The sequence below is a fragment of the Myotis daubentonii genome, chromosome 3 (genome assembly GCF_963259705.1).
Source record: "Myotis daubentonii chromosome 3, mMyoDau2.1, whole genome shotgun sequence".
NCBI lineage: Eukaryota > Metazoa > Chordata > Mammalia > Chiroptera > Vespertilionidae > Myotis > Myotis daubentonii.
The window spans coordinates 44,616,792-44,637,855 of NC_081842.1; the positions used below are offsets into that span (position 1 = coordinate 44,616,792).

A 21,064-nucleotide genomic window follows, 5' to 3' on the forward strand; every position below is an offset into this window, starting at 1 on the left:
GGATTACTGGGACAAATGCGAGTTCCAATTTTACTTTTTTGAGGAAATGCCATTCTGTTTTCACAGTGGCTGCACCAGTCTGTGTTCCAACTAGCAGTGCACGAGTGTTCCTTTTTTTCCATATCCTCACCAGCACTTGTTGTTTGTTGATTTGTTGCTGATAGCCATTCTGATAGGTATGAGATGGTTTCATTGTCATTTTGATTTGCATCTCTCAGATGATTGGTGACTTTGAGCATGTTTTCATATGTCTCTTGTCCTTCTGTATGTCCACTTTCAAAAAGTGTCAATTGAAGTCCTTTGCCCATTTTTTGATTGAATTGTTTATCTTCCTTTTGTTAAGATCTATGAGTTCCTATACATTTTGGAGATTAGGCCCTTATCGGATATAACATTGGCAAATATGTTCTCCCATGCAGTGTGCTTTCTTGTTTTGTTGATGGTTTCTTTTGCTGTGCAGAAGCTTTTTATTTTGATGTAGTCCCATTTGTTTATATTCTCCTTGTACACTGGTAATGAACTCAAAAGAAAGAGAAACAAAACAAAAATAAATTACCATTGCCCTAGGAGCTGTATCGGTAAAGATATTGCTATGACATATGTCTGATTTTTTTAAAATTAAATCTTTATTGTTCAGATTATTACAGTTGTTCCTCTTCCCCCCCCCCCCCCCCCCATAGCTCCCCTCCACCCGGTTCCTCTTTGGGTTCCTTTTGTTTGGGGTTTTCTGCGCTTCCTGGACTTGTAAGTCTGCCGGGGTCCAACCCCAGCAGGTCCAGGGGTCCCCAAAGGTGTGGACGGAGTCGGCGAAGAAGGAATGACACGGAGATAGTGTTCAGTTGATCAGCAGCCTAGCCAGGATATCCAGCCAAGTTCTGGTCTGGATCTCCAGAGAGGTTCTGCTTCGGATTTCCAGTGAGGTTCTGTAGCCATGTTCCCTCGCTAGGTTCTCCAGCCAGGTTCTGTCCAGGCTCTCCAGTCAGGTTCAGTGTCCAGGTTCCAGTCAGGTTCTCCTGCCAATCTCTGTAGTCAGGTTCAGTCCAGGATCCCTTGCCATGTTCTCCCGCTAGGCTCTGTCTCTAGGCTCTGAGGCCAGTCCCTCTCCAGGATCCTCCGGCATGCTCTCTCCAGCGAAGTTCTTCTGTCTCCAGGCTCCGTGTAGGTTCTGTCTTCTTGATTCTGTTCTAAGTTCTGAGTTCTGAGTTCTGTCTTCTGTCTCTAGATTCTGAGTTCTGTCTCTTGCTGTCTTGTTACATCTGTATTTATACCAGTTGATTCAATCCTATCAATCTCTATTACAAAGGTTAGGGCGTTTCTTATCTCCATTCCAGGGAGTAAAGATTATGTAGCTTAAGCATGATTGTTTGTAGTTAAAGTGATTAATTACCCGCCTGGCACTTAGTTAAGAGGTTTTATTCCCTCCCTAACTTCAGGGGGAAATCCCTACCTGGGGATTCAACCTTTCTCAGAGAGGTGACCTTGGTTAAAACACAGCGCCAAGAAGGTGAGCAAACATATTAAGAACCGTATGCCATATATGCCAGGTCCCTTGAAATAGCAAGGATGGACCGGCTCCCGGCATAAGTCTATTTCTTTCACCAGGTAGGGGAAGTTTTCTGTCATTATTGATTCAAATAGGTTTTCAATATCTTCCTTTCTCTCTTCTTCTGGCACCCCCATAATTCGGATGTTGGTATGCTTGAAGTTGTCCCAGAGGCTCCATACACTATCTTCATATTTTTGGATTCTTTTTTCTTTTTGTTTTTCCGGTTGGGTGTTTTTTGCTTCTTTGTATTTCAAATCTTTGACTTGATTCTTGCGATCCTCTGGTCTGCTGTTGGAACTCTGCATAATATTCTTTTTTTTAAAATTAAATCTTTATTGTTCAGATTATTACAGTTGTTTCTCTTTTTCCCCCCATAGATCTCCTCCACCTGTTTCCCCCCACGCCCCCGCTCTCACCCTCCCCCCCCTCGTCCTCATCCATAGGTGCACGATTTTTGTCCAGTCTCTTCCTGCATCTCCCACACCCCTTTCCCCCCCAAGAATAGTCAGTCCATTCCCTTTCTATGTCCCTGATTCTATTATGATCACCAGATTATTTATTCACTTGATTCTTAGATTCACTTGTTGATAGATGCATGTTTGTTGTTCATAATTTGTATCTTTACCTTTTTCTTCTTCTTCCTTAAAGGATACCTTTCAGCATTTCATATAATACTGATTTGGTGGTGATGAACTCCTTTAGCTTTTCCTTATCTGTGAAGCTCTTTATCTGACCTTTAGTTCTGAATGATAGCTTTGCTGGATAAAGTAATCTTGGTTGTAGGTTCTTGGTATTCATCACTTTGAATATTTCTTGCCATTCCCTTCTGGCCTGCAAAGTTTCTGTTGAGAAATCAGCTGACAGTCCTATGGGTATTCCCTTGTAGGTAACTGAGTTTCTTTCTCTTGCTGCTTTTAAGATTCTCTCTTTGTCTTTTGTTCTTGGCATTTTAATTATGATGTGTCTTGGTGTGGTCCTCTTTGGATTCCTTTTGTTTGGGGTTCTCTGTGCTTCCTGGACCTGTAAGTCTATTTCTTTCACCAGGTAGGGGAAGTTTTCTGTCATTATTTCTTCAAATAGGTTTTCAATATCTTGCTCTCTCTCATCGTCTGGCACCCCTATAATTCTGATGTTGGTATGCTTGAAGCTGTCCCAGAGGCTCCTTACACTATCTTCATATTTTCGGATTCTTTTTTCATTTTGCTTTTCTGGTTGGGTGTTTTTTGCTTCTTCGCATTTCAAATCTTTGCCTTGATTCTTGCGCTCCTCTGGTCTGCTGTTGGGAGTCTGTATAGTATTCGTTATTTCAATCCGTGTATGCTTAATTTCTAGTTGGTTCTTTATCATAACATCGAGGGTCTCATTAGATTTCTTGAGGATCTCACTACATTTATCGGCGGCTTCTAGACAGTTCTTAAGAGACCTTAAAAGTGTGGTTCTGAACTCAATATCCTCCATTGACAGTTTTGTCCTGTTTCTTTGTCTCCGCATTTTTTATGCTTTCTTGGTGCACCCCCTAGTGGTCTTTGTGCGCAGTCTTGTTGTAGTTAAGCCTTGATTGTTGTTGGCAATACCGGGGGTGATTTGACCTCCAGGCTAACTGGCTATCTGTATTTTTGAAGTGGTCGTGCGAGGCAGCAATCTCCGATGTTTACCTATGCCGCCATCTTGGTTTCTCAATATTCTTTATTTCAGTCAGTGTGTGCTTAATTTCTAGTTGGTCCTTGGTCTCACTAGATTTTTTGAGGGTCTCACTAAATTTATCAGTGGTTTCTAAAAAGTCTTGAAAAACCTTAAAAGTGTGGTTTTGAACTCTATATCCAGTAGTTTGCTTTCCTCCATTTCTGTCATTTGTGACCTGATTCTGTGTCTCCACATTTTTTATGCTTCCCTGTGTTGATAGAGTGGCTTTGTGTGCTAGGTGTCCTATAGGGCCCAGTGGCTCAACCTCCCCAATTACCTGAGGTGGACACTTGGTGCACCCCTTTGTGGGCTTTGTGCACAGTCTTGTGTGGTTAAGCCTTGATTGTTGTAGGTAACTCTGGGAGGAATTGACTTCCAGGCCAATTGTCTGTGAGAATCAGCTGTGTCTGCAGTGGGAGAACTTCTGTGCTGAAGACACCCTTCTGGGGCAAGACTTGCTTCAGTGGCGCTTTGGTGCTCACTAAGTCTGCCCCCTGAGTGTGTCCCATATGGATCTGAGGAGTTGTAATCTAGATGGTCCCAATCTGACCACTTGGTACACGTGCTCTTGGATCTCTAAGGAGGTGCTAATTTAGCCTCATCCTGAGGCTACCCAGCAGGAGCTATGGAGAGATCTGCAGAGTCCTCTTCCTTGTTTGAGGTTTTGAGGTGCACAGATGAGGCCCAGCTTTGAAGCAATGCAAGCTGCTGTGGGGCCTTGGGTCTTCTTTTGGATGTTCTGGGTTTCTCTGACCTAGCTGCAGTTTGTTTGATAATTTTCAGATTGCAAAGTGCCAGGCCTTTCATATGCAAAAGTCTCTGTGCACAGCTTTTGTGGGGCGGGTCTCAGGGGATCAACAGGGTGGAGCAAGCAGCTATGCCTACTCCTCAGTCCTACCCTAAGAGGCACTGCGTCTCAGTGTCCCAGTAATTACTGCAAGCACCTCTGAGAGAAAGCTGCCCTTGAATTCCGACTGATGCCAGACAGTCCAGTTTCTCCCTATATGAGTCTGGGTCCCCAGCGACTCGCCCGGAACTGGAGTTCAGAGCAGTCGGGAGCTTGAGACTCCCTCCGGATTGAAAGAGACAACAGTGTCCTCAGTTGCCAGCCCTTTCCACGTGCACCTCTGTACTTCTGCACTCCATCTCCGCAGCTCCTCTGAGTCTCAGTGTGCTTTTCTCTTTCCTTCTAGTTGTAGAATTTCCACTCAGCCAGCCTTCCTGTGGTTCTGGATGATGTCTGTTTTGTCTTTTAGTTGTATTTTTTAAGTGGTTGTGTGAGGAAGCAATGTCCGGTGTTTACCTATGCCGCCATCTTGGTTTTTTTATGTCTGATATTTTGATGCCTATGGATTCTACTAAGATTTTTATGGTTTCCCGTCTTATGTTTAAGTCCTTTATCCATTTTGAGTTTATTTTTGTGTATGGAGTAAGTTGGTGGTCTAGTTTCATTTTTTTGCATGTATCTCTCCAATTTTCCCAACGCCATTTATTGAAGAGACTGTCTTGACTCCATTGTATGCTCTTGCCTCCTTTGTCAAATATTAATTGAGCATAATGGCTTGGGTCTATTTTTGGGTTCTCTGTTCTGTTGCATTGCTCTATATGTCTGTTCTTGTGTCAGTACCAGGCAGTTTTGAAAACAGTGGCTTTGTAATATAGCTGGATACCTGGTATTGTCATCCCTCCAACTTTATTCTTCTTTCTCAAGATTGCTGTGGCTATTCAGAGTCCTTTTTATTCCATATGAATTTTTGGAGAGTTTGTCCTAGGTTTTGCCATTGGTATTTTAATGGGGATTGTATTAAATCTATAGATTGCTTTGGGTAGTATGGTCATTTTAATGATGTTGATTCTACCATTCCATGAACATGGTATATTCTTTCATTTGTTTATGTCTTTCTCTATCTCTTTTTTCAATGTCCTGTAGTTTCTGAGTATAGGTCTTTTATCTCCTTAGGTAAGTTTATTCCTAGGTATCTTAATTTTTTGGTGCAATGGTATGTGGGATTTTTTTTGTTTTGTTTTGTTTCTCTTTCTTTTGAGTTCATTACCGGTGTACAAAAAAGCCATAGATTTCTGGGTGTTAATTTTCTATTCTGCTACATCACCTAATTCTGGGACCTCTTGGGGGATGTTGGAGAGCTGGTTTCGGCCCAATTCCCGTAGGCCAGGCCGAGGGCCCCCACTGGTGCACGAATCTGTTCACTGGGCCTCTAGTTTTATTACAATAACATCGAGAAATTGTTGGATACTTACCATGTTTCTACTTGTCCTGGGAGGGATTAGCCTAATGAAAAAAATGAAGTTTTTGGTTTCCTTCCAGTGCAAATATTTACAGGTTGGTACCTGTCCATTTTAGCTTTTCCTGTTTAGTCACTTCTTGTTTCTCCTATAGGTTATTTTTAAAGTAAATTTTCTAATGGAATATAAACAGAGAAAACTACAGATTTTAACTATACAGCTTGTGAGGATATGAAAGAAAAGGAACCCTCATGCATTGCTAGTGGGAATGCAGATTGGTGCAGCCACTGTGGGAAATAGTATGGAGTTTCCTCAAAAAAGTAAAAATGGAACTCCCATCTGACCCAGTAATCCCACTTCTAGGACTATATCCCAAGAAATCAGAAACACTAATAGGATCTTGGTGAGACAGCAGCGGAGCCTTGCTCTCCAAGTCTTGCAATGCTGCCCAAGGATGATGATAAGAAGAAAGATGTTGGAAAGTTGGCCAAGAAAGACAAACACCCCCATGAATAAGTCTGGGAGAAGGCCAAAAAGAAGAAGTCGTTCAAAGGCTAAATTTGGGACAAGCTCAATAACCTAGTCTTGTTTGACAAAGAAGCATATGACAAATTCTGTAAGGAAGTTCCCAACTATAAGTTTATAACCTCAGCTGTTGTCTCAGAGAGACTGAAGATTTGCTGCACCTTGGCCAGGACAGCCCTTCAAGAGCTCCTTAGTAAAGAACTTATTAAATTAGTTTCAAAGCACAGAGCCCAAGTAATTTATACTAGAAACACCAAAGGTGGGGATGCCCCAGCTGTTGGAGAAATTTCTATAAGATTGAAAAGCAGGAAAAACTAATCTATGGTAATGGATATCAGAATAGTGGTTACTTTTGTGGATAGTGATTGGAAGGAGCTTAATTAGCGGGGGGGGGGGGGGACTTCTGTAGGGGCTGCTTTAGGGCTGTAATGTTCTATTTTTTCTCTTTTTTTCTTTAATAAAGGTTTATTTTTCAAAATGTACAGCCAGTCAGACCTGTTGTTCATGCATCTTCTCCAACAGCTGGGCATCCCCACTTTTGGTGTTGCTGGTGTAAATTATTTGACCTCTGTGCTTTGAAACTAGTTTAATAAAGTCCTTTACTGAGGAGCTCCTGAAGGGCTGCCCTGGGCAAGGAGCAGCGAATCTTCAGTCTTTCCGAGACAACAGCTAAGGCTATTGTGTTAAGGCTATTGCCTGTTGTACTTCGTTATTAATAATTATGTATAACAGGATATTGTTATACAAAAATTAAGTTACAAAATTTTCACTAAAATGTTTCTTTTATATATAGGCTGGGCCACAAACGTATTCGTATTCAACACCCTAGGCCAGATGCCTAGGCTGGATGCCTAGGTGGCAACTTTTTTTTTAAAGTAAGCTTAAAAAATGTGCATGTCATAGTATTCTCAAAGTGTGAGAATAATAATGTCACATCATGCCTAGTCCTCTGACTCTACTACCAGCATATTGCATAAAATCAACTACTCATAGTCTATATATGTATATGCATGTATGTGCGTATAATATTTTCTTTACAACCCGGAATCACACAATATATGCAGTTCTCTATTCTGTTGATGGTCTTTCCCTCATTGAATAGCTCATGGGGTCTTCAGGCAACTGCAGTAGCATTTCTCATAAACTTTCCCTAACACCTCTAGTCTGGGTTTTGTGTCTTTCCTCCATAACCTATGTCCCCTCTGCCATTTCTCCCTACTGTACTTTTTTAAAAAATTGATTTTCAGAGAGAGAAGAGAGAGAGGTCGATTTGCTGTTCTGTTTATTTATGTATTCATTGGTTGATTCCTGTATGTGTTCTGACTGGGGTTTTAACTGCAACCTTGGTGTATTGGGACGATGTTCTAACCAACTGAGCTACCTGGCCAGAGTTCTTTATTGTGTTTTTATTTACTAGTTTATCTCTCTTACAAGATCTGAATAAGCAGGACCTCTAGTTTAATGCTTAATATACCAAAGGCACTCAATACACATTTGCAGAACACATGAGTGAGTGAGTAAGCTAACTGGGATCAACCCAAAAACTACACAAATGAGGAGCACAATAAGGGGTGTGGTAATCAGACTTGGCTTATAGCTCTCATGCTTGAAGAGGAACTATTATAACTGCTGTTGCTGCTTGAGGAAAGTTCAGCTACTCCACTGACTCCTTCTTTGTCCAGAAACATGACCAGCAAGAAGGTAATCACAGTGTTTGGAGCAACAGGTAAAAAGCTTACTTTTAAAGTGCATGCTGACTGCTTACTTTCCTGTCTTCTTGTTTTTAAAGTCAGAGCTTGCCAGTGTGGGTGAATTTCCTGCCTTTGGAGGAAATTAAGAAAAGTTTCTTATTGCTTGGATTTCTGATGTGGTAAAGGGGCTGGTGATTTTATTTTGTCAGAAACGATCTCAGCAGGACAAGGACAACTGACATGTTCTCTATTTCTCAGTCATGTGCTCACTTGGTATGTTTCATTTCAACATAAGCTATCCTCTGGAGACTTTTCTCCCTTCACTGCCTGACAAGTGAAAGAAGCAAGTGTGGGTCTGTAGGGCATATCTAGGTGCCTAACCAATACCCCAGCCATTCTGAAAGGATGGAGGGGGTGGGGGTTAGGCAATGTGCTGAGTGACATTTCTGGGTCAGCTGCCCCAGCTTTTTAACTGCCCTCCCTGATTTCAATCTTATCTCTTTTACAATCTGTTCTTTACAGCCAGAGCCATCTTTGCAAAATGTTGATCAAATCAGGCTACACTGTTCAATCTGTTTTCAGTCTGTTTTCATGTCAGCCTCCTGATGATCCATTTGAAACATGATCCAGATCATGACATGCCTCTGCTCAAAACCCTCCAACAACTGCCTCCTCCCTCCCCCATCTCACTCCAAGTAAAATGCAAAGTCCAGCTAATGGGCCCCCATCTTTTACCCTTCCCTTTACTTGCTCAGGTGTTCCTCAAGTACACTCCCACCTTAAGTCCTTTGCATTGGCCGCCCGCTCAGCCTCCAGCTTCCTACACGGCTTTCTCCCTCCTGTCACCCAAGCCTCTGCTCAGATGTCGCCCTTTCCATGAGCACTTTCCACACCTCCATATTTAAAATTGCAACTCCACTCCCCCTTACTGTTATCTGGCTGCCCTTCCTGCGTGGTTTCCTCCCTTACTGCTTGCCTTTCCACAGGAGAAGATAAGCTCTATGAGCAAAGGAATTTCGTCTGAAAAGAGGAAAGGACTAAAGCAGGGAGAAGAGAGAAATAAATTTGCAAAACCCAACAGCCAGTTATGACATTGACTTTAGAAGGAGTTCTTACCTTTTGAGACAGAATGGATGGACCTGGAGATTATTATACTAGGTGAAATAAACCAGTCAGAGAAAGACAAACATCATATCTCACTTATATTTGGAATCTAATGAACAAAATAAACGGACAAACAAAATAAAAACAGAAGCTTGGTTACATGGAACAACTAACAGCTGCAAGAGGGGAGGGAGGTGAGGGGACTGGATGAAAGGAGGTGAAGGGATTAGTCCAAAAACATATATACATAACACATAGACACAGAAAACAGTGGGAAAGGGTGTGTGGGATAGGTGGAGGTGGGCAAAGGGGGAGGGGTAATGGAAATAGAGACTTTGCTTTGTGTGATGGGCGCACTATGCAGTGTGCAGATGTTTTGTTGAGTTGTATACTTGAAACTGTTATAGCATAATCATAAGCTAGGAAAATTCCAGGACAAGCAGAATAGGAAAACTAAGATAGTTAAACCACAGTTTGAGCCAAAGTAGCCCAGCCTAGGCTCTCCTGTTGTTTCTTCTATGCCCTTCTTTGTTTCACCGGCCTAAGTATATTTATGCTGTGGTCAATAAATTCTTGCTTGTTTTTCTACCCTGTGTCTCTTCATTGAAATCTTTCCTTCAAGAAGACAAGAACTGAGTGTTAGGTCAGTGCCAAGAGATGAGAATTTAAGAAATTTTATTACATTCTCTCACAGTGGGCTGGGGCCAGTATGATCTAGTAGGGAGAGCAGGCTATTTATATCTCCTGTGCAGGTCAGGGCAACAGGTGGCACTGGGTGCAGGCTAGAGCAGGGGTGGGCAAACTTTTTGATTCAAGGGCCACAATGGGTTCTTAAACTGGACCAGAGGGCCGGAACAAAAGCATGGATGGAGTGTTTGTGTGAACTAATATAAATTCAAAGTAAACATCATTACATAAAAGGGTACGGTCTTTTTTTTTTTTTAGTTTTATTCATTTCAAACGGGCGTAGTTTGCCCACGGCTGGGCTAGAGGCTTGGTGTAGGGGGTTTACTAGAAACTAGAAGCCTTAGTCATATCTTACAAAACCTGAATGAGAATAATAGGAAAACTGCAGGGAAGGCAAGAGCCCCAAGCAGGGCCAAATGGAAAAGTACTGAGCACAGGGGAAAGGTAGAGAATATGCCTGACACTGAGGTCTCCTCCTATCTCCAGTAGCAAAACCTGTATTGTTTTGCTAACCAATGTCACCCCAATAAATTCAATTAAGTACTAGTAAAAAGGTAAAAAAAAAAAAAAAAAAAGGTAAATGGGACATGGAGATGATTGTATAAGGCATTAGGGTGAAGGTGAGAATATTGTTATTTTCCTGAAAGAAATAAGGAGCCATTAGAGGAGTTTGAGCAGAGTGACTAGATATGACTTCTACATTATAAGGATCATTTTAGGTTCAGTTTTTCAAAAAGTGTGTAGGGGCAAGGGTTGAAGCAGGAAGACCTTTAGGAGGCTGCTGCCATAGTCCAGCCAAGATGACTGTGGCTTAGATGGGAATGGTAGCAAAGAGGTGGTAGGGAGTGATCAGATTCCAGATATGTTTTAAAGAGAGTTGACAGGGGCAGTGTGGTGATCGTGGATGGGAGAAGGGGGCATAGGAGGGTGGAGGAGTGGAGGGGGAAAGGTGGGTAGAGGATGGTATAGGGCAGTGGTCAAAAAACTCATTAGTCAACAGAGCCAAATATCAACAGTACAATGATTGAAATTTCTTTTGAGAGCCAAATTTTTTAAACTTAAACTATATAGGTAGGTACATTGTTATTAACTTAATTAGGGTACTCCTAAGGCTTAGGAAGAGCCACACTCAAGGGGACAAAGAGCCACATGTGGCTCGCGAGCCGCAGTTTGCCGACCACATGTCTAGGGGGATAAATGGTGATGGGACAAAAAAGAGTTGACAGGGTTCACTGATAGATTAGCTTTCAGACGTGAGAAGAGAAGAACAATGACTTCAGAGTGTTCTGGCTTGAGCAGCTGGATGATCAAGTTGTGATTCACCAAAATGGGGAGGATTGAAGTGGGGGCAGATCAAAAAATGCTAGGAGCTTTGTTTTTGTCTCAAACTTGAGTTGCCGCCTAGGCACCCAGCTTAAGCGGTTGAATACAAACCTTGGGAGTGGCTCTTAAAGGAATCAGATTAGATGTGTCAGGGTTGAAGAAAGTTGCTTCCTACTTAGCCAAGAGGGTGGGCTGATCACTTTATTGCCCAGGGATTGTCTGTAGTTCAGTTACCATGGAATTCTGGGTGTGTTTGGGTCAAGCATGTCAAACTCGTGGCCCATGGGCTACATGTGACCCACAATGAATATTTTTGCAGCCCAGCCAATGTAACCGTATGTAAGAAACGTTTTAATGTAAATTTTGTAACTTAATTTTTACAATATCCTGTTATATATAATTATTAATAATTAACTACAATGTTTGCTAATGACTAATTACTATAATCATTTGTGTTGCATTCATTTCTCTTACACGCCTTACACGCAGGCGCACCATTTCTCTCCACTAGTCCTGTTGCAGAAGACTGGAGAAGAAAACCAAGTCACGCTTAGAGAAAGGGAGTTACATTTTATTATTAAATTCTGGGCAGGCCCAGAGAAAAAATGTGTCTTTCAAATTCTGGGCCCCCCAACATGGAGGAAATTCTCTTTATTTATACTTTTTTCAGTCCTTTGTCTCCCACATTTGGAATGAGACTTCCGGGCCTTCTGAGAAAGAAGGCCTGCATGCTGGGAAGGGGCCATGAGACCATATCTCAAGGCCTGGCCTGGTGTCAGCGCTGACAACTCTGTCTAGGCCACAGTTTAAGGCCTCTCTGGAATGGGAGTAGTCTTATTTTCCTTATTATTTAAGCCAGAAGCCAGAATAGCAGGGTTAAAATTTCAAACAGCAGTTTTTATATAAGATGGATGCTTCAGTACTAGCAGCAAATATTTTAGCAGCCAATTGCCACGTCATTAGTCTTATATTGACTTGTTTGGTGTACGCAACAAGAAATATTTTGCTTTCGGAGACAACAAAAATAGGTTTATTTGCGTTATGCTTATTAATTTGTGCAGTTATTCAGTGTCTGGTAAGTTAATATTCAAGAAAATGTATTAATTTTTATTAAAATGTTCTATTATTTTATGTTAACGATTACTCATTTATTTCAGCCCTTTGTATTCAGCATGTCTCTATCGAAACAAACCTACATTTCTATGGAAATTGAAGCTTTTGTTTTTTTGCGGCCCACATCAACTTAAACCTTGTTTATTTGGCCCGTGTTAGCCTTTGAGTTTGGCATGCTTGGTTTGGGTGTTTGAGGTAGGGTTGCCTTATTTAGCAGATACAAATATAAGATATCTAGTTAAAATAAAATAATAATATATATATTTTTATTGATTTCAGAGAAGAAGAGAGAGGGAGAGATAGAAACATCAATGATGGGAGAGAATCATCAATTGGCTGCCTCCTGCATGCTCCACACCAAAGATTGAGCCGGCAACTGGGGCATATGCCCTGACCGGGAATCAACCGTGACCTCCTGGTTCATATGTTGAAGCCCGACCACTGAGCCACACAGGCTGGGACTAATTAAATTTGACAGGGACATGTCTTAACCCTTACCTTGCATGTGTTTGCACATCAAACTCTGAACAGTGCTTGCCATTCAAATGCTACTGTGGACGTAAAAAGGGGTTCTATGGAAAGTAACCTCACAGGGTGATCTGACCATAAATTCCTAACTGGGCAGGTCATGGTGGGTAGTCATGGCCCAGGCATATAACTTCTTTAGAGAATGGCTTATCTTGGCCTCAAACTAGTCCTGTCCATTGCTTCGGTGCATGGACCTTCAAAGGTTAACACACCTTTGAAATAACCACCCTCAAGAGAGCACATAATCTTATTAACTATCCTGTAATTTAATCCCCACCTTGCTTTCTGCTACCTTCATGCGATCTTCCTTTCTTTCCCTCCTTAATTTCAAATGCATAAAAGAAACTGCAAACCCTGTTATTTTGCAGAGCATTTGAGATTTTTGCTCCCTGGCATATGTCATCAGTTGGCTCAAATAATTTTAGTATATGTGCTGCCAAAGCAAGCACTCAAGTAAACTCTTACAAAACTTCTCTACAGATTTGGATATTTCTTATGTAGACACTGTCCTCAATATGGAATTACCTTGAAGATAACTGGGTCCAAGAGGGAATGATCCAGAATAAATGGGGAGGGTCTGGGACAACCGAGTATGTCCAGAATGGATGCTCTGGGAGCTGCTTTATCGGGCTGATAAGTTTATAGTTATGTCTTGCTAATTTAAAGGAATAGGGCCAAGATGGATAAATTCTTTTCTTGGTTTGGTTCTTAGTAAAACATAAAAAGTGGGAGTGGTAAGAGAGCCAGTCCTGGTTTTGGTCCAGCTCCTCTTATTTGTTTATACAGGTTTAGGCAGGACTGTCTACTTCAAAGTTAAGAGTTGAGAATACAGACGTTTCAGTCTTTTCACTTCATTCATTCACTCATTCAACATAGAGATGTTGAAAACTTGCAATTTGCCAGAGAATAGTCTCAGTAAATGGTTGGAAAACAAGGAGAACCCAGTTTAGTAGGAGGATTTTTAGGAAATAATTACAATAGGCAGTGATGTGGGCTGAATTGTTTTTCCCTCCAAAATAATTCATATCTTGAAGCCCTAGTTTCTAGTGTCTCTGAATATGACTGTATTTGCAGATAGGGCCTTTGCTGGGGCAATTATATTAAAGTGAGGCCATGAAAGTGATCCCCAATCTGGACTGATGTCCTTTTAAGAAGATGAAATTTTGACACACAGAGAAGCAGGAGGGGCTAGAGTACACAAAGGAAAGGCCATATAGGGACACAGTCAGAAGGCTCTTCATCTGCAAACCAAAGGGAGAGATCTCAGGAGAAACAATATAGCAACACCTTGATCTTGGGCTTCTAGCCTCAGAACTATGAGAAAATATATTTCAGTTGTTTAAGCCACAATCTGTGGAATTTTTTACGGCAGGCTTAGCAAACTAACATAGCTAACAAATATTTTTTATTGAATTTTTATTTTTATAGATGTATATATAATAGTTTTAAAAGTCTAATAGTCCTACAAGCCTTATAAAGAAATCCAGCAGACTCTACCCCTTTCCACATTTAACTCTTCTGTTTCTATTGGTATTTGTCTTCATATTTCTAAACAATATGATAATGAGCTATTTCTTGATTTTTCAATATTAGATAATATTTATTGTCTTTAGCTCTCCTATATCATCAGTCCCAAATACACACTTCCTTTTTGCTCATCTCCCCCGTATAGTTTAAAACAATTTGTATATGGATGATGGACTAATATGGACTCTTATAGTGACTATGTCATTATTGTTCATACTTGAGCCATGTAGTGTGCACTTTCTTTTCTCACATAATTTCTTATTTTCCCTGAAATTAGTAATTGTCTTAATTTTTTATTTGTTTAGTTTTCTTTCTATCTATCACTCATCTTTTTCTCTAATCTCTCCAGTAAAGCTGGATGATTTATCTCAAAATGAGGAAACACATCAATTAATCTCTTAGTTCTGTTTTTTTCTCTCCATGGAGACTTCCCTCCTGGAATGCTACCTTTTCTTTTTTTTTCTTTCAAGCTTCCCCGGATTTCTTTCCCCACTATTCTAATAATTCTCTTTGCCTTTTTCCTGGGTTTGGTTTCTATTTCCTGGGTTCTTCTTGCTTGCTTTACTTTGTCATTTTGCTGAAGCACACCCTCCAGTGGCTTACAGAAAACGTGTACATAAGCGTTACATTTTTGAGACCTTGAGTGTCTGGAAATGTCTTTATGTAGAATGTTTAGAATCAATTGATCATTTGGTTAGGTGTAAAATTCTGGAAAGAAGTTAATTTCCCTTCTAAATGACATTACTCCATTGCTTCCAATGTTATGAGGAAATCTGGTGCTATTTTTATACCCTTCTGCCAAAGTTTGCAAAATATTTTAATCCCCAGTGTTCTGAAATTTCACAATTATGTAAATAATGTAAGACTTAATTTATTCATTGTGCTGGGCACTCAGTGGCCCCTTAATCTGGAAGCTCATTCGATATCCTTGAATCAGCAGTTCTCAACCTGTGGGTCGCGACCCCTTTGGGCGTCGAACGACCTTTCACGGGGATGGCCTAAGACCATCGGAAAACACATATATAATTACATATTGTTTTTGTGATTAATCACTATGCTTTAATTATGTTCAATTTGTAACAATGAAATTGAGGGTCACCACAACATGAGGAACTATATTAAAGGGTCATGGCATTAGGAAGGTTGAGAACCACTGCCTTGAACTCTGGGAAATTATCTTCTTTGATAATTCCCTATGTCCATTTTCTCTAGTCTCTCAATCTGGAATTCCCCTGGCTTGGTCCTCTATTTTCTCCTTCCTGTTTTCCATTTCTTTTTAATTTTGAGAGATTTCTCCAACTTTTTCGATTGAAAACTTATTTCTGCTATAATTTTTTAAGTTTCTGAGAGCTTCATCTTCTCTTCTGAATGCTCTCTCTCCTGCCTCCCTCTCCCTTTTTATTGGTGCAGTATGCAGATGTAGTGTTCTGAATGCAAAATCTTCTCCAATCTCTGGAGACATTAATGCTTTAATTTTTTCTTCTGTACACCACATTGTTTCTGCTTATCTTTATCAATTTGTTTATTTTGGTTTCGTTGGAGGCTTTCTTCAAACATCTGGTGACCTTTGGCTGTGTGTTCATATTTACTAGTAACTTCAACTGAAGCTCCTTGTGCAAAAGCAGAGCTCATTGACAGCAGACCCTATAGGGTTATCAGTGGTGCATCAGTTGGGGTTTCACACAAAACAAGCGCCACACCCTTTCAGAGAAGCCAAGGAAAAAATAAAAATTGAAAGGGAAGAGACCAATAATGAATAAGTAAGCAATAGGAGGAAGGAGCAGAGGGCAGGAGAGATGACCAAAACCTAGGGAGAGTACCAATATGGAGATAGCCACCTTTCTTCCTGTTCTTGGATTTCCTGCTGATGGTCTGTTGGCCAGACCAAACCTGAGAGCATGAAGAGAGCCCATTGATGGAGTCCAATACAGGTCAACCTCCCAGGGCACTAAGCAGGGTGCGGAAAGTGAAGGTAGATCTGAAGGCATGAAAAACATATTCAGGACAGATATACAACCAGTTTGATAGAGGATCCCAAATGTTAGTAAGCCAGCACAGTACCTGGCATATATGATAGAGTATTCAGTAAATATTTGTAGAGTAGATAAATGAGGCAAGTAATGAAAGTAATGATCATATCATCAATGACTTTGAATGCCATAAAAAAGAAACTTATGCAAGTTTTCAACTTAAAAATAAAATAGGAAGCTTTTTTGAGAAGAAAATTTTGTGAAGAACCTCAAAATAAAAACTATAACCAGATAAAAATAGATTTTCCCAGTTGAATCTGGGCTATAGGGTCTGGCACCCTGCTCACTTGGCCTCATTATTGTTGGGGAGCACACGAGACTTGGTTGGAAAGTTTGTAAGGAGGAAATTCTGAGAAAAGGGAAGTGTGTGGAAGGCCATCTGCCCTGTTTGTCAGAATTCCGACTTAGGGGAGTGTTGAAGGTGGTGCCCCTAATTATTCTTTAACCTTTCCAAACAAGTCTGTCAATGTGCAGACCCCTGGTGTTTACTGGAATCCTGATGCCTAATCTTTGGGTGCCCTTGCCTTGAGGACAATGCAAACACATGTGTCCTCCCAAGATCACTTACCCTACTGATTGTATCTAAAGATAAAAATGCCAATAAAAGCCTAATGAGGCAGGCAATCGAGGCTGCCTGGTTGCTATATCCGGGCTGTCCCTTAGCCTCTCTTTCACAGCAAATGTGTGTCAGAGTAATCCATTCATCTGTCACTCAGGCTCTGCTGGCCAGCCCTGGAGCCCCAGCAATGGTTACCTCAGGCCTCTCCCATTCTTTCTCTGCCCCATGGACTTTTCAAAGGTGCCTCTGATGGGGCTGTGAGAAACCTAGTTTGAAAACCACTGTTGCAAAAATGGGAATGCCTCCTGAAGTAGTTATTATAACAGTTGTACTCTGAATGGTGGTACTTCCTGAGCAGCTATTTTTTAGTGAACATTTCTCCTGAACCTTCCTCTGTTTCTTCTTCCCCAATGCTGCAGGATCTCAGGGTGGCTCTGTGGCCAGGGCCTTTTGGAGAGCAAAAAGTTTGCTATAAGAGCAGTGACCAGGAATGTGACTCAACCAAAAGCACTGGTGCTCCAGGAACTTGGTGCTGAGGTGGTAAAAGGGGACCTGAATGATAAAGCATCGGTGGAGGCCGCCTTACAAGATGCCTATGGGGTCTTCCTAGTGACCAACTACTGGGAACATCACAGCAAGGAGGAAGAAGTGTCTCAGGTGGGAACGCCTTTGAGCCCTTCTCTTACCCTTCCTGGCTGCTCTGCCCTCCCTTGAAGGGGATGGGCCTTAAGTCTGAGCAAAAATTGCCTCACTCCACAAAATCTCTCTGGTATTTATGAAATATATGTATTTGAAGTATTTCTTTGATTGTGAAGTCAGTGTTCTATAGCACATGTTAACGTCTCAAGACCATGGAGATCTGAGGATGTCTGTGCAATGGAGCCGGTCACTTGTCTGTAGATGGCATGTGAAGGGTACCCCACAAATTAAGGTAACTCCAAAGTGAAAAGGAAAGAACAAAATGTAATGAGTATATTTTTACTTCTGGCAGAGAATTTGGGGAGAAATTAATAATGGGTACATAGAAAAAAAACTAAAACAAGCAAATAAACCCACAGTGATGAACACAGGGAAAATAAAAGTTTATAGAAAAAAAATAAATGTAACCATACAATATTACTTGGTTCAACTTCAGCAATGTGGTAGGCACTACTTTTTGATCTAGCCCAACATTATGATATTGGGAATATGAAAAAAAGGGAATTGCATATATGTGTAATGGTGGTGTTGGGCTGTGTGTCTGTGAGAGAGAGAGAGGGAAAGAGAGAGAGAGCACATTAAAGATGAGGACTCATCTTTCAGAGTAAGAATTTAGTAGATGATATCTTAAACTGAAAAAATCAAGCATTAGTAGTGCAAACCTGTTATTTAGAAATATAGAAACAGCTAAAAGAGATGAAAGTGGTTACTTCTTGAGAGCAGTTATCACATGAGGACTCAGGGAACATCTTTGTCATTATAAGTTCAATTCCTTGTCTCTCCCCGCCACCCGCCCACCCCCTGCCCCTTGACAGTACTATTTGAAGTGATATATGTGTATAAATTGGAAAAATGTGAAGATTACATTTTTTAAGTGTAATTGATGGGATCAGTCTCTTGCAGAAATGGCATAATTCAAAAAATTAAGAGCAGGATTGAGCCATTTCAGGAATGTCTGTGAAGTCAATTATACCGTTTACAGCTTATCTTTTAGTGATAAACTTTGGAAGAGTCCATATTAGGAACTCTGGGTTCTAATTCTGATACTCACTTACTATGAAACCCAGGAGTACAAAGTCACTTCTCTGCTCACTTTCTGCCTCTACTAAACCAGATTAATTATGTCTTCTCTACTTGCTACATGGGGTTTTGTAAGGAAAAAAAGAGAAGGAAACAGTGGAAAGAAAGAAAAAAGAGAGCGAGAGAAAGAAGAGAGAGATAGAAAGAGAGAAGAAAGAGATGAAGGTGTTTTAGAAAATTTGGAACTGAAGTACAAAAAAGAGAATGTGTGTGTGTGTCTTTATTATGCCCTCAATATCCAATTGGTGTGCAGATATAATTAATTACTAGAAAACATTATTACACCGTATGAATATTGTTTTCTCAAGTATCCTTGAGGCTCATATATAAATAAATGTGACAGTTGATCTGAAGATACTGATAGCCGAGACTCTAGTCTAGGCCCTAGAGGAAGGGACCAGATGCTCCTGCCCGTTCCCACCAGGCTGACTCTTAGCTTCTGATGAGGTTCAGTATTGTGTCATGGTGGAGCCTCTGCCCACCAATACTGGTGGCCTCTCAGATGGTAACTTGAATATATTTTGATGCTGAAGAGCTCCCTCTCTATGGAGGACAATAGGAAAAGGAAGCGGGGAAGGGAAAGCAGCACCTGCCTTCCTGTCCATATGCAAATACAATGATCTATATAAAGAATTTACGTTGTTCCTTAGGGAAAGCTGGTGGCAGATGTCACCAAGCACCTGGGAGTGAAGCACGTTGTGTTCAGCGGCCTGGAGAACGTCAAGCGTCTGACCGGCGGGAAGTTGGTAGTTGAGCACTTTGATAGGAAGGGAGAGGTGGAGGAGTATTTCTGGTCCATTGGTGTTCCCATGACCAGCATCCACTTGGCAGCTTACTTTGAAAACTTTCTCACTTTATGGAAGCCCAAGAAAGCCTCTGATGGAGATTACTACACCGTGGGTAAGTGTAATTTGTAGTGAAAGTTGACCAGACACTTGCTGTCTTCCCTTCCTCGTCCTTTGTCCCCTTCCTCCCTCTTTTCAGTGGACATATATCATTTGAGTGCCTACTATGTGCTTACCTGTGGGTGAAGTGCTGAGAGGGATACAATATTGTTTTTAAATTTCACAGAGGACTGGTTCTTGGACTGGAAACAAAGGATTTCACTTCCAGTCTGAACAATCAGATGCTCTTTATACAAATGGTTAGCTATGCGACCTCAAGCCTTAGTTTCCTCAAGTCTAATGTAAAAATTGGACAAGATGACTCTTTTTTTGTTAATCTTCACTCCAGGATATTTTTCCATTGATTTTTTATAGAGTGGGGAAGGGAGGAGAGACACACAGAGAGAAACATCAATGTGACAGAGACATATCGATTGGTTGCCTCCTGCATGCACCCTGACCAGGGCTGGGGATCAAGCCTGCAACAGAGGGATGTGCCCTTGACCTGAATCAAACACAGTACCCTTCAGTCCGAGGGTCGATGCTCTATCCACTGAGTCAAAGTGGATAGGGCAAAGTGACTTCTAAGGTTCCTTCTAACTCATCCATCTGACCTACGATAGCAACAGGGAAAACATGCTCCTCTTGACCTGAGTCCCATGGTCAGAATCCCTAGAGGGGCCCTGACTCTCCAGAGAAAGAGTCTGATTCTGAAGGTCTGGGCTGAGGCCAGGAGTGCTATAGTTTTAACAAGGATTCCTAATAATTCCAATGCTTCCAGTCCACTGGCTAGACTTTCTCTGCCCTTTGGAGACATTTTCTTTGTCCACCGTCCAAGGTGGCTCTGTGGAGTGGAGGGGCTATGGGAGTATCAGTGGCAGCAATTCAGTCTTTTTTCCTTGGCACATAATTAAGACTTATCAGAGGCATAACTAGTGACAAAGTCAACCTGGAGCACCTGCCATACAACAGATGACTTGGGTAATAGTTCAAACGTAACCCCCTTTCTTCCTATGCCTTTACCAGGTTACAGAAGCCAGCTCACTGACACTTCCCAGGTCCTGAACTAGGGCATTATAATCTCTTGGTTAGATTGGCCTGTATGAGGAGGTGATGCCTTAAACTTCTTCTGGAACCCAGTCCCATCTGGGGCTCCAAAGTCTATATAACACCTTGTTTGGTATTCCTGAGACTCAGGTATCGTTCCCACTATAGGAATAGCTAATATTTACCAACCGCTTAGTAGGGCCTGGCACTGCACTATTTACCTTCACTTCACAGATGAGGAAACTCACGTAATATAGATTAAGTAACTTTCCAAAGATCACAAGTAAGGCAGACTAGGACATGGACCCTGGCAGTCTTACTCCAGAGCCATTGTCTTTACCACTGTCCCATAGCTGCTTTGAATCTCATCTCAAGACCTTCAACTCTCAAAGAAAACAAGCCTCAAAGTCAGATGAGACTTATCAAAGAGTGCCTCAAAAAGCTTAAAGTGCTTTACAAATAGAAAATACAATTAGAACTTAATCTGAGCAGGCAATGTGCCCACCAAGAAATTGCGACAGGAAGCTAATTTTGCTACAAAAGATTAAATGTGATATTAAATCCCTGGCTGCTAAGCCTGAAGTCACTTTTACACTGGGTTGAAATTCAGAGACCTTGATTCTTGTCCTAGCCTGTTGTTTCCTAGCTGTGAGGCAGCAGGCAAGTCAATAGACTTAGTTTCTTCATTTAAAAAAAAAATCTTTATTATTGAAAGTATTACACATGTCCCCCTTTTTCTCCCATTGACCTCTTCTAGCCCACCCTCTCCCTCTGCCCCAGGCCTCCAACCACCC

General features: G+C 41.3%; 1 protein-coding gene and 1 pseudogene across 1 annotated transcript in view; both read left to right on the plus strand.

Moving 5' to 3' along the window:
* Positions 1–5,914: 5,914 nt before the first annotated feature.
* LOC132231835 (small ribosomal subunit protein eS25-like) lies at positions 5,915–6,316 on the plus strand (annotated as a pseudogene).
* Positions 6,317–7,639: 1,323 nt separating this feature from the next.
* LOC132230189 (nmrA-like family domain-containing protein 1) overlaps positions 7,640–21,064 on the plus strand; it is a 20,715-nt gene continuing 7,290 nt past the window's right edge. The window contains 4 exon segments of the mRNA XM_059687257.1: positions 7,640–7,724; positions 16,980–17,006; positions 17,009–17,217; positions 18,990–19,239. Coding sequence (XP_059543240.1) covers positions 7,685–7,724; positions 16,980–17,006; positions 17,009–17,217; positions 18,990–19,239 — 526 coding nt within the window. The 5' untranslated portion in view covers positions 7,640–7,684.